Source organism: Harpia harpyja, chromosome Z (assembly GCF_026419915.1).
Source record: "Harpia harpyja isolate bHarHar1 chromosome Z, bHarHar1 primary haplotype, whole genome shotgun sequence".
Taxonomy (NCBI): domain Eukaryota; kingdom Metazoa; phylum Chordata; class Aves; order Accipitriformes; family Accipitridae; genus Harpia; species Harpia harpyja.
Window position 1 is genome coordinate 30,670,416 of NC_068969.1, and position 12,163 is coordinate 30,682,578.

Here is a 12,163-nt window from a genome sequence, read left to right on the forward strand (position 1 = left end):
CTCTAATAAAAACAGTTCTTCAGTGTTTTGAGACAGTAACTTCTACAGGATGAAGTGAGATGTGGAAATTCTTACACAGTTGTAATGGATAATAGTGGAAAAAGTCTTTACAGCGTTCGAATATTTACCCTTAGAGCTGTGACACTCTAGGTTTAATAAAGACCATGTAATGTTTTGCCTCTCTAGTAGCATTGAATTGCAGAGATACATACACTATGATATAATAGAAACACAGTCTAAGTATCGGTTACTTTTACGGAATTTTGGCGGAAGGGGTAAAAAAGACTAGGAGACCAACCTGAATAAGCATCCAGCTGAACTGGCAGAGGTAAAGGTAATGGGTAACAGATGCAAGGGCAGAGCAGCTTTCCTCTGAGAGGTGTTGGCTCATGTAAGCAGAGGCCAGAAATGAAATCTGCAGGGAAAAAATGAATAAATGCATATTGGAATTAAACAAAATTAATTTAATAATAATAATAATGAGAAAAAATATATATCTTCAGTTTGGAAGTAAATTATACACTCAGTTACTGTTCCAGAGACTCAGGAAAGATACTTTGGACATTTAATATTCACGCAAAAGAAGTGATCCTTTAACACTGTCAGCCACAAAACTAGCTTTAAACTTTTTGCAGTCTAGTATCCATTACATCCATATCTGAAAAGACCATAGAGAGACTTAATATTTACAGTTTAATATTGCTCCCCAGACTAATTGCCATGCAACATTACACACCAGTTTTTTAACTGAGGGTGGAGATTTTCCTCCATAAAATAAAGAGAGACATTATCTTCTGGTTTCAGTAAGGCCAGAAATTTTATCAAGCAAACACACAAATGCAAGAGGCACTTACTGTATTCAGACTGTCAAACATGTAGCAATATTATACCCCATCAAAGATAGCAATCCTGGACAAAAGGAAGTAAGTATTTCTTCTGTTGCCTAAGAGCAGACAAGGATTTCACACTCACAAGGCAGATATGAATTTTTTTCCACAGACATGCCAAATGTCAAAGGACTGTATGTTGGCTGGATAAGTAGCCAATGCATTGTCTGAGGAACAAAGGTATTCCAACGCTGACTGCAGTGAATGCTGCTAAATGATTTCAATGTAGCATTTAAAATTAAAACACAACTCAGAAACTTTTAGCTCTGTCTTCTTTGAATTTCTTTACAGAGGAAACAGTTCTACAAGCAAACTTCATTAAAGAATTAAAGTGTTCTTATAAAGAAAAGCTCAATTTACCTACTGAACACCTGCAGTAACTGATGATTTTTCCTTTCCTTTACAGCACAATAGCCAACAGCCCATTGACTTGTTAGTAATAGCAATTCGTGGACTGTGCAGACTGATTTCATATATATAAAATCAGGAGATGGGGTGGTGAAGGAAGTTAAAGTATACCAAGTAATTTGGCATATACCTGGACATTGTGTTTACAATATAAATACATGTACTGTATTGAAAACTCTTACGCAGTCTCTTTACTATAAAAATATCCTTATAAAGGCAGGGTCTGTGTATTGACAGATAGACGATGTTATCTCACCATGAAATGGAAGAATAAGAATGAGAAACTGAACAACAACTGGACTAAAAGCAATTATGAGATGCATTTCAATATCTGAAGAAAAAAATGCTCTTTCCGTATTTCACGTGGGGTTCATCAGTCTTCTGCTGGGAACTGGAATCTAACCATGGCCACATAACCATTCAGTTATTAAGAGGTTAACACACAGCTTAATATAGCCTGCTATTTGCCAAATTCTGACACTGCTAAAACCAAATGCCATTGTCTGGAGTGGGTTAAACACAATTGAAATATGTGTGCAAAAGGTGCCATCCATTAGGGATAAACACAAGAAATGTCTGTGTAAACAACTCCAATAGCACCAGCTAGGTCAGACAGTACCAGCAGTACTTTTCCTAAAACTTGAGCAAATGCTTTGACTTACAACAAGCAAAATACAACACACTTCTGGGTGGAGAGGCTTTACTACCTTTTGTTCTCTGAAGGCTTGTGTATATGTCAAGGACAGACTGTTACGCTAGAGATGGAAACAAAGAAGGGATGAAAACACAAAAGCAGACTGATCGAGTCCTGGAAACATGTTTTTAGCACCTTCTGGACTGAATGTTGGCTTGAAAGCATTTTGCATCTGTAACCAAAGAAACTATCATTTCTAGTCTTTTCCTGTGTTTGAAGAAATATAATTTTTTGTTTATTAAAAAAGAGAAATATCTCACTATGTCAACAGTTTTCCAACCAAAACAATGCGAAGAGTCCAAATATTTCCTAAAAATTCATAACTTTCACGGACACTGACTTTTGTTGAAGAAGTAAAACAGCAATATGGCTGAAATAATCACTCAGCTAAGAACTCATTGTATTTACTGGCATTACAGGGTTTTAGACAAAAAAAAGGCTGAAAAGGTAAAAGAGGCAAAGAAGCATTTCTACATTATTTTCATGTAATTGTTATCTTGCATCTTGAGCAGAAGATACAAATAAGAACTGGATTATAAAACAAAAAGCAAATGGCAGACCATATTTTGAAATGTTGGAAGGAATTGTATTTTAGCTACGCTGTTCTGACAAATGCTGGCTACTTTGGCACTTACAGCTTAAAATGCAGTGCAGTTCAATTTAGTAGAAACACTTGGAACACAGGCCCTGAATAGACCTTTCCCCCATAATATCTGAGGTGGTCAGGGAAACATGCAAAAAAAGCACCTTCCAAATGAATTGTTCCTTAGACCTAACTGCCTCATGTCTTCTGTACTTTGCTTAATTTTTAAATGTAGCAGGCAATCTTTTGTAATAATGAACCTATTACTTTACGAAGCAAAATAGGTACTATATATTGGAATAAGTTTTGCCCTCTTCAAACATTAAAAAATATATATTGGAAGTGTTCCTTTTGATACCAATTGCTCAGAGCTCTTTTTACAGAGATCATATGATTTCAAATACCCCTTTTCAAACAATCTTTGTAACCTGCCATGTGTTTCTATGCTGAGATTATAACATAATGCTTCTTCCTGGCACTTCTCAAGGCGATCAGTCTTGACCCAAAATGATTTAAGTAAGCAATAACAATTTACTTAAGTAAGTCACTCAGGTAGCAGGCTACTACTTTTGTTAATTTGTGTGTGATATAATAATTCAAAATTACAGTGACAGTGTATCACTCACAAGGTTCTTCCTGACAAAATGAAAAAATAAAAAGTTAAAAAATAAAAGATGAGAAATAGATGCACTTCTGTTAAAGACCAAAAAGATCTTTGACAGCGTTCCCATCCGACAATCATTTACTCAGTTTATTAATCAAAGGGTACAGCAATTCCTTTGTAACTCTAAGACAATTACTGAGCAATTACTTGAAGGAAATTAGCACCTGATTATTCAACCTAAGTAAGTCATCAACACCAAACTATAAATTAATAAAACCAGATGATTTACAAAACTTTACATTCATGTATAAAGAAGAGTATTTTTGTACTGCTGTTCCCAAGCAGTAGGCTGTCTCAGAACATCTCCTCTGCTAGTTAAGAGCTGCCTCCTAGTTTCCAGCCTGCACTTATTCATGGCCAATTTATATCTATTTTTTCTTCTGTTGGAAGCCTCTCAGATTAAACAGGATTTCCTCCTCCTTTGGGTTTGCACTATCATGAATTCACGGAAAGCAGTAGTATTCTCCCTCAGGCTTCATTTTTCAAGGTTAAATAAGCCGACCACTGCACAGCGCAGTACTCTGTAGAGATGCCTAAGCTGGCCTGGACAGCAAAAGCAGTTTAGCTCCATGAATACAGCATCTGCCTGGATCAATGTATCTTGTTTCTCCAAGTAATCCTATGTGCTGCACTGTGAAATGTATACTCACACGTGTGAAAACCTACCCTTGTGCAAAAGTCTTTGCAGCTTACACACCAATTTCACCGTCCTTCTCTATACTGGTGCCACTTTGATTCTGTCCTTTGTGAAAACATGTACTCAGGGTTGGATGGAGAAGAGCTGCAGAAGTCTCATGAGATTCTCATCCAACAGATTTCTTATCTCCCTATATACCATGCAAATACTTCTGATGTATGGTAATTCCTCAGTGATCACCTGGTACACAGTTTTTCTTCTCATTTCCAACTGACTACCTCTTGCCACAGAGTTAAAGATTTGCTGTTAGCCTACAACTTAAGACTTTTCACCTTGTTCTAGGAAATATCCCTGTATTTCACACTGCAGTCTTCAAAGCTGTTCACATCTTTCTATATGCTACCTCACAACCACTTCAGAGTGTCCGTGTTCCTCTGCTTTCTTCCATCAGTGCATTCTGCCTGGGCATGTTATTCTGTGTTCCACAAACTAGTCCTTTAGGATCAGTGAAATACCTCTCTTCATTCCCCCTAGTCTGTCTCTTCCCACATCCAAGTTCTTGGACTAATCCTCCTCCATTATTATTTTACTAATTATGTGACATATAATGTATTTTACTGCATTTATCTCATGAAAGAAAACTAGCAGACTAGTCTGGCACAATGTAGCTATAAACACAGGAGAGTCTTACTCTCCACTTCATTTATCACTATGTCCTTTCATATAATTTTTTTTCTAAACTCTTACATGCTTCTGAGACTGAATGAATGGGCCTGCAGTTACCAAGATTATTTTTTTTACTATATATTACTTTTAATATACTATTTTCCAGTCACATAGTAGCACTCCAAAATGAAGGATTTGTTAAAAGCACTTGCTGTGAGACCTGCAAGTTATCATGCCAGCATTTTCAAAGAGGAATGGGGGCCTTTTTCTTCCAGCCTATGAATGCACCTATCCTTTGGGTTCTCCTCCTGCCTCAGTAGCCATAACCTTCACTCCATGCTACTAACTCTATTCACCATCTTGCCTTTATCCCAAAGGTGATCTTTAACATCACTATCTTCTCTGAAAATGTGATGATTTTAATTTTGTTTGTTTGGAGTGACACTTAATATATTTACTTTTCCTGCCTCACTGCAAATTTTTACCAGAAATTTTATATTATTCTCTCTTCATTTATATAACAAAAAAAAATTGATAAAAATTCCACACAAGATTACACTGTTGTCAGCCAAACCAAATGTAAATAGCATTTTCATTAATGCCAACTATTGTGACCAAGCAAGTGTACATGGCATATTCACTGATGCCAACTACACATGATGTGAGGAAATCAATCAGCTTTCTCATGATAAAAGAATTTATTAAAATCTAAGTTCAGAATTAGCAGAGCTAAACTTGGCCTCATTACAGAAATTTACAGAGAAAACAAAGAGCCTAAGTGAGAGTTGCCTTTTGAATACTGTATAAAAGAGAAAAAGGAAGGACCAGAAGACTGAAACAATTCCATACCAATCAGGTAAACAACAGTGAACTGAGGAGTAGGTTGGCTGAAACCTAAATAAGAAGATGTATGAAGAATAAATAACTGTAATACAGACTAGTAGTAATTACAACTTGCCATGCTAAGTGCTGAAATGCTACCATAAGATGGACTTTAAAATGAGGATACAGCACGTTACACATGGAAATGAATCTTATCTCTACTTTGAATCAAAAGGGGGAAGTACCGAGTGTCTTCTCTAGCAAGACCAGCCTTCAGGAATCCCAGGTCCAGACACCAGGGGGTAAGGTTGCAGCAAGAAAGACATGCCCTTGGTAGAAGAGGATCCGGTCTGCGAATACTTAAGCAAACTGGACTGTGGCGCCTGATGGGATGCACCCACGAGTGCTCAGGGAGCTGGTAGATATCATTGCGAGACCACTCTTGGTAATATTTGACCAATCATAGTGACTAAGACAAATGCCCAAACACTGGAGGAAAGCAAATGTCACCTGCATCTTCAAGAAGGACATAAAGGAGGACCCAGGCAACTACAGGTTGGTCAGCCTCACCTCCATCCATGGGAAGGTGATGGAGCAGCTAATCCTGGAAACAATTTGCAGGCACATTAAGGATGAAAAAATCATCAGGAGTAGTCAGCACGGCTTCACCAAGGAGAAGTCATGCTTGACCAACCTGATGAAGAAATGACTGGCCTGGTAGATGAGGGGAGAGCAGTGGATATTGTCTACCTGGACTTCAGTAAGGCCTTTGACACTGTCTCCCGTAAGATCTTCATAGATGAGCTGTTGATTTATGGGCTGGATAAGCAGACAGTGAGGTGGGGTGAAAACTGGCTGAATGGCCAGGTCCAGAGGGTGGTGATAAGCGGTGCAAAGTCTAGTTGGAGGCCAGTGACTAGTTGTGTACCACAGGGGTCAATACTGGGTCCAGTCCTGCTTAACATCTTCATTAGTGACCTGGATGTTGAGGCAGAGTGTACCCTCAGCACATTTGCAGATGACGCCACACTGGGAGGAGTGGCTGATAAACCAGAAGGTCATGCTGCCATCCAGAAGGATCTAGACAGGCTGGAGAAACCAGCTGACAGGAATCTCATGAAGTTCAATAAGAGGAAGTGCAAAGTCCTGCACCTGAGAAAGAATGTCCTCAGGTACTGTATTGGCTTCTTGTGGCAAGGTTTTAGGTATTGGGGAGGGGTTACAGGGGTGGCTTCTGTGAGAAGCTGCTGGAAGCATCCCCTGTGTCCAACAGAGCCAATGCCAGCCGGCTCCAAGACGGACCCACCACCGGCCAAGGCCGAGACAATCAATGATAGTGGTAGCGCCTCTGGGATAACATATTTAAGAAGGAAAAAAAGGTTTCTGGGACAGACAGAAATGGCAGCCGGAGAGAGAAGAACATGTAACAGAACCAACCCTGCAGACCCCCAGGTCAGTGAAGAAGGAGGGGGAGGAGATGCTCCAGGCGCCAGAGCAGAGATTCCCCTCCAGCCCGTGGGGAAGACCATGGTGAGGCAGGCTGTCCCCCTGCAGCCCAGGGAGGTCCACGGTGGAGCAGATATCCACCTGCAGCCCGGAGAGGACTCCACGCCGGAGCAGGGGGATGCCCGAAGGGGGCTGTGATGCTGTGGGAAGCCCGTGCTGGAGCAGGCTCCTGGCAGGACCTGCGGATCTGTGGAGAGAGGAGCCCATGGAGCAGGTTTTCTGGCAGGACTTGTGACACTGTGGGGCACCCATGCTGGAGCTGTGTGTTCCTGAAGGACTGCACACCATGGAAGGGACCCACACTGGAGCAGTTCGTGAAGAACTGCAGCCCGTGGGAAGGACCCACGTTGGAGAAGTTCGTGGAGGACTGTCTCCCATGGGAGGGACCCCACGCTGGAGCAGGGGAAGAGTGTGATGAGTCCTGCCCCTGAGGAGGATGAAGTGGCAGAAATAACGTGTGATGAACTGACCGTAAACCCCGTTCCCCATCCCCCTATGCCGCTGGGTGGGTTGGTAGAGAATCCGGGAGTGAAGTTGTGTCCGTGAAGAAGGGAGGGATGGAGGGAAGGTGTTCTGAGATTTGGTTTTATTTCTCATTACCCTACTCTGGTTGATTGGTAATAAATTGAGTTAATTTTCCCCAAGCTGAGTCTGTTTTGCCCGTGACGGTAATTGGTGAGTGATCTCTCTCTGTCCTTATCTTGACCCATGAGCCCTTTGTTATATTTTTCTCTCCCCTATCCAGCTGAGGAGGGGGGAGTGATAGAACAGTTTTGGTGGGCACCTGGCATTCAGCCAGGGTTAACCCACCACAGGTACCAGTACCTGCTGGTGGCTCCCCAGCTGGACAGCAGCTTGGCAGAAAAGGTCCTGCTGGACACCAAGTTGGATGTGAACCAGCAATGTGCCCTTGGCTAATGGCATCCTGGGCTGCATCAGGCAGAGCATTGCCAGCAGATCGAGGAAGGTGATCCTTCCCCTCTGCTCAGCACTGGTGAGGTCACACCTGGAGTGCTGGCTCCAGTTCTGCACTCCCCAGTACAAGAGAGACAGGGACAGACTGTACAAAGTCCAACAAAAGGCCACCAAGATGGGTAAGGGAGTGGGGCGTCTCTCCTATGAGGAAAGGATGAGAGTGTTGGGATTGTTCAGCCTGGAGAAGAGAAGGCTCAGGGGGATCTTTTTAATGTATGTAAATACCTGAAGGGAGGGTGCAAAGAGGATGGAGCCAGGTGGTGGTTTCAGTGGTGCCCAGTGACAGGCCCAGAGGCAATGGGCACAAATTGAAACACAGGAGACTCCATCTGAACATCAGGAAACACTTTTTCACTGTGAGGGTGACTGAGCACTGGCACAGGTTGCCCAGAGAGGTCATGCAGTCTCCATTCTTGGAGATATTAAAAAAATCATCTAGACACAGTCCTGGGCAACTGGCTCTGGGTAGCCCTGCTTGAGCAGGGGGTTTGGACAAGATGAACTGCAGAGGTCCCTTCCAAGCTCAATCATTCTGTGGTTCTGTGATAAGAGTAATGACCTTAACTGTATAAGTCAGACCAGAGTGGACTGAGTCAGTTTTTGGACAACTAGCATATGTACAAAATTCACATTTTATTTATAGCATAATATACTGTTTGATCACTGTATAATCAAATCCAAGATTATGCATGGGAAAATTTACCTATGTGTAAAGTTGTGAGTGCCTTTGAAGAAACCTAAATATCCTCCTTTCTCTTAGCTTCTTTTGCTGGGCACGACATCATATGGTATGGAAAAACCCTTTGGTCAGTTGCCAACCTATTGCCCACCCCGAGCCTACCAGCCTTTCAGCGGTGACAGGGGTGAGGTTGGAGGCACACCGTTGATGCTATGCAAGCACAGCTCAGCAGTAGCCAAAGCATTGGTGTGTTATGAACACCGTTCTAGCTAAAATAGAAAGCACAGCACTATGAGGGCTGCTATGGGTAAGGTTACCTCCATCCCAGCCCAGCCCGAATGCACAATGAACTACACACATCTACAGTGGTACCCACTATAAACTGGGCAGTGCACATTTTCACGAACTCTACTGAACAGGTAGCTTTGTTTCTCTGCATTTAACATTTCAAGAGTGATAAAGGCCAATGATTCCAAAGAGACATCCAAAATATCAGCACTTCCAATTACTTCTGGATTTAAGACTGCACCTTATCTTCCACCAACTGTTTGAACTTGTTTGGAAAGTACTTTATTAAAATGGTTAACATTGTGGCATCCCTTCAGAACCATTCCACAGAAGTGCAGTGAAACTGATGAATTCAGAATACTTTGATGAAAGGATATTCCTTTTTTTATTTGCTTAAATGAGATTTTTTTCCTTGCATTTTGTGGCAAACCATATCACATAATCTACTCCTGGCCAGAGAATATGCAACACCCAATGAGGACAGGAATGTTTTCCTGTGAAATCCATAGGTAATTGATTTACCATGTTCCCCTCAACTTGAACCAGTCTGTCTTAAGATTCTGTACCAATTTTTCAGCCTGACAATGCAGTAAATACTGAAAAATTTATTTTACAAAGACCTAAGTGTTTTTATGCGATATTAGCTAGACAACTCCTTCAAAAATACTAGAAAACAGGAACTTTCAGCACTGATATTGCAAATGTTAAGTTAAACCCCCTAAGTAATAAGTAAAATAAAGGGTAAAAGTAAAATGACAAAACACTAAAGTATAATAAAAACTTGATTTTTAATTTTAAGAGTTGCAAAAATGTTTTCACAGGAGGAGAATAAATCTGAGTGTAACAATCTTCCCCTATTGCAAGAAGTGCTGAAAAGGCAGTATGTTGTGCTGGGTGAGGAATAAAGAAAGAGAACACCTTGCTATGCTCTAGAGAAAAAGCTGTGGGGAAGGCTAACCCAAGCAGATATAAAAGCATCAAAGACGAGAACAACAAACATTTAGCTCTGGAAGAGTGCGCAGAACTAGGGTCTGCCACAACTGCTCAAAACTGTTTCACTCTCTCATCTGTGCAGGAAGCACCCCTGCCTCCTGTAGTAAGAAGAAGATCCTTCCCCACTGGGAGAAACCCGCAGACCAAGCAGCAGACTCCTCTAGAAAGTTTTGGAGTGCACCAGAGAAGAACATGTCAGTATACTTATGTCACGTTTTTGTAATATCTATAAATTCCTGTTCCACAGTACGAACTCATGAAGCTTTAGACATTGTCTTCTTCTAGACAGAAATGTCTTCATGTATGTCTTACAGAAATGGAACCTAACAGTGGACATTTCATTTCTTTTCAAATTAAATATTTTTTTCTTTTTATTATTATTTTCTTTTTATTTTCTAAATTTATTTCTTTGTTCCATGTAAGAAAAGACTATCTTCCTTATAGAGCTCATTTACATGCATTTCTAGTAAAAAAGAAAACAAAACAAAGAGCCCAACCACATGCTATCTGTCATTATATCAACCCAATTTCAAAAGAGGAATAGTACCAAAGGCATAATTTGCAGTGTTGTTCCTTTTGTTGGACTTAATTGCAATGAACAATAACATAGGAAAATAAACACATTAAAACTCTCATGTCCTCACCGAACTGCTCTCTTCTGCTTTGAATTTACTTTATATGGGTAAAAAAAGGGATCCCTCCTTGAACACAGGGACACTGCTTAATAATAGTGCATATGAATCATACTTTTTGTTACTGCTCAGTAGGTCAGGGCAGCACTGATGTAAGCCAAGTGTTCCTCTTGTGTTTTGTGTTCTGATATTAAAATGACATGACAAAAATACTAACAAAGGATGTAAAAAAAATTGCAGAGATTTATGGACACTAGCAAAAATTCTCAGTCACTCTTCCTGGGAAAAGTAACGATACAACACACAGCACGTTTCACAGCACAGAGAAAAAGGTTATGTAATTTAGAAGATTCAAACCACAGTGTTTAACTGGGTCAAAATAAAAGTTCAATAACTAACTTTTAATTTCATATTTATTTTGTATTAATGATGCTAAAATAAGCAATTAAAGTTCCTTTGTGAATTTACACAAATGCTAAATGACTTCACTGGTAACTAAATTGTTTCAGAAATTACCATAATTCAGAGAGGGATGTTTTATAACTGACACCAGAAAAAACAATACATGTGGGTTTAGCTTTATGTCTGGCTTCAGTTAAGTCAATGAACATATATATTAAAAAGTAAGTACCTTAGGAACAGCAGCTCTGAAGTCTTACTGTATAATTTGCATGCATTCTGTATTTTAGAGATATTTTTGTGATTATGAATTATTTGCTTAAGTATGTTGATTATATATCACTGTAAACTGGCACTTTAAGAAACACCAAACAGCTAAATAAAAGAAAATCACTTGAAATACTGATGGTGTATTTACAACAGTGACCCATGGCGCTTTTGTGTAAAGATGTTTACACCTTATTAAGCAGCAGCAGAACTGGCAACCATTTTAAGTAGTGATCAGACATCAGCAACCATACGTTATTCATTCCCTTCCCCCAGCTAACCAGGATGGCAGTTTCATGCTGGGTTCAGTCCTTGCCCTCTTCACTTCCTATTTTTAGGCTCAGGGACTTTTTTTGCTTCTCCAAGCGAGGCAGCAGGCAATCTGAGGGTGCAGGATACAGGGTAGGAGGGGGTGAGGCACCGTGATGCACAGCACAGCAGCTTGCAGCTGGCCATGCAGCAGAAAAGTTAGCTGTTGGGGAAAGGCTGGGGTAGCTCGTACCCTCTGCAAAACAAGCCTGACACAAGTACCCAACTGCATGGTCTCCTCTAACACAGTTTTTCCATGTTCCAATCATGCTGTCCCTTACAAAGAACGTGTTGAGTGATACTCATTGAGAAGTTATACTTGAATTTTTTTTTTTTTTGTAAATAAGGAAAAATAAGGACTGACAGGGTCTTAGCAGGTCCTAACCCATTTAGTTTTCTATACAGATTCAGAACAATGTGTCTAGCATAGTACATTATAAAGACAGTTCCTATTATCACCTCCATTTAGATCTGGGAAAAGATGCATGTTGCTCTGTCACTCATTACAGAACACAACCCAGACCTCCTGAGTTCCCCTGCAAGATCCTCAATAACACAACACTTTTGCTATAATGATGCAAATAGAAGCTGAAAAGGCCTCTTTTTAAACCCATCAGAAATATATCTACAGTCTTTTCCAGTTTCAAGTACCCAGACACAGCTCAGGGCATCTTCTGACAGATGTTGACTTTCTATGGTAGGATCTGCCCCGTATTGTTTCTCTGTCTAGAAGCTCATATTGGACCCTGAGCAG

The 12,163-nt window shown here is 40.5% G+C and overlaps 1 protein-coding gene across 2 annotated transcripts in view; it reads right to left on the minus strand.

Annotated features, from left to right (window-relative positions):
- Positions 1-12,163, minus strand: part of ADGRV1 (adhesion G protein-coupled receptor V1) — a 295,859-nt gene that overhangs the window by 90,209 nt on the left and 193,487 nt on the right. For both annotated transcript variants that reach the window (XM_052777368.1, XM_052777366.1), the window contains one exon: positions 299-415. In XM_052777368.1, coding sequence (XP_052633328.1) covers positions 299-415 — 117 coding nt within the window. The remainder of the gene's footprint in view (positions 1-298; positions 416-12,163) is intronic.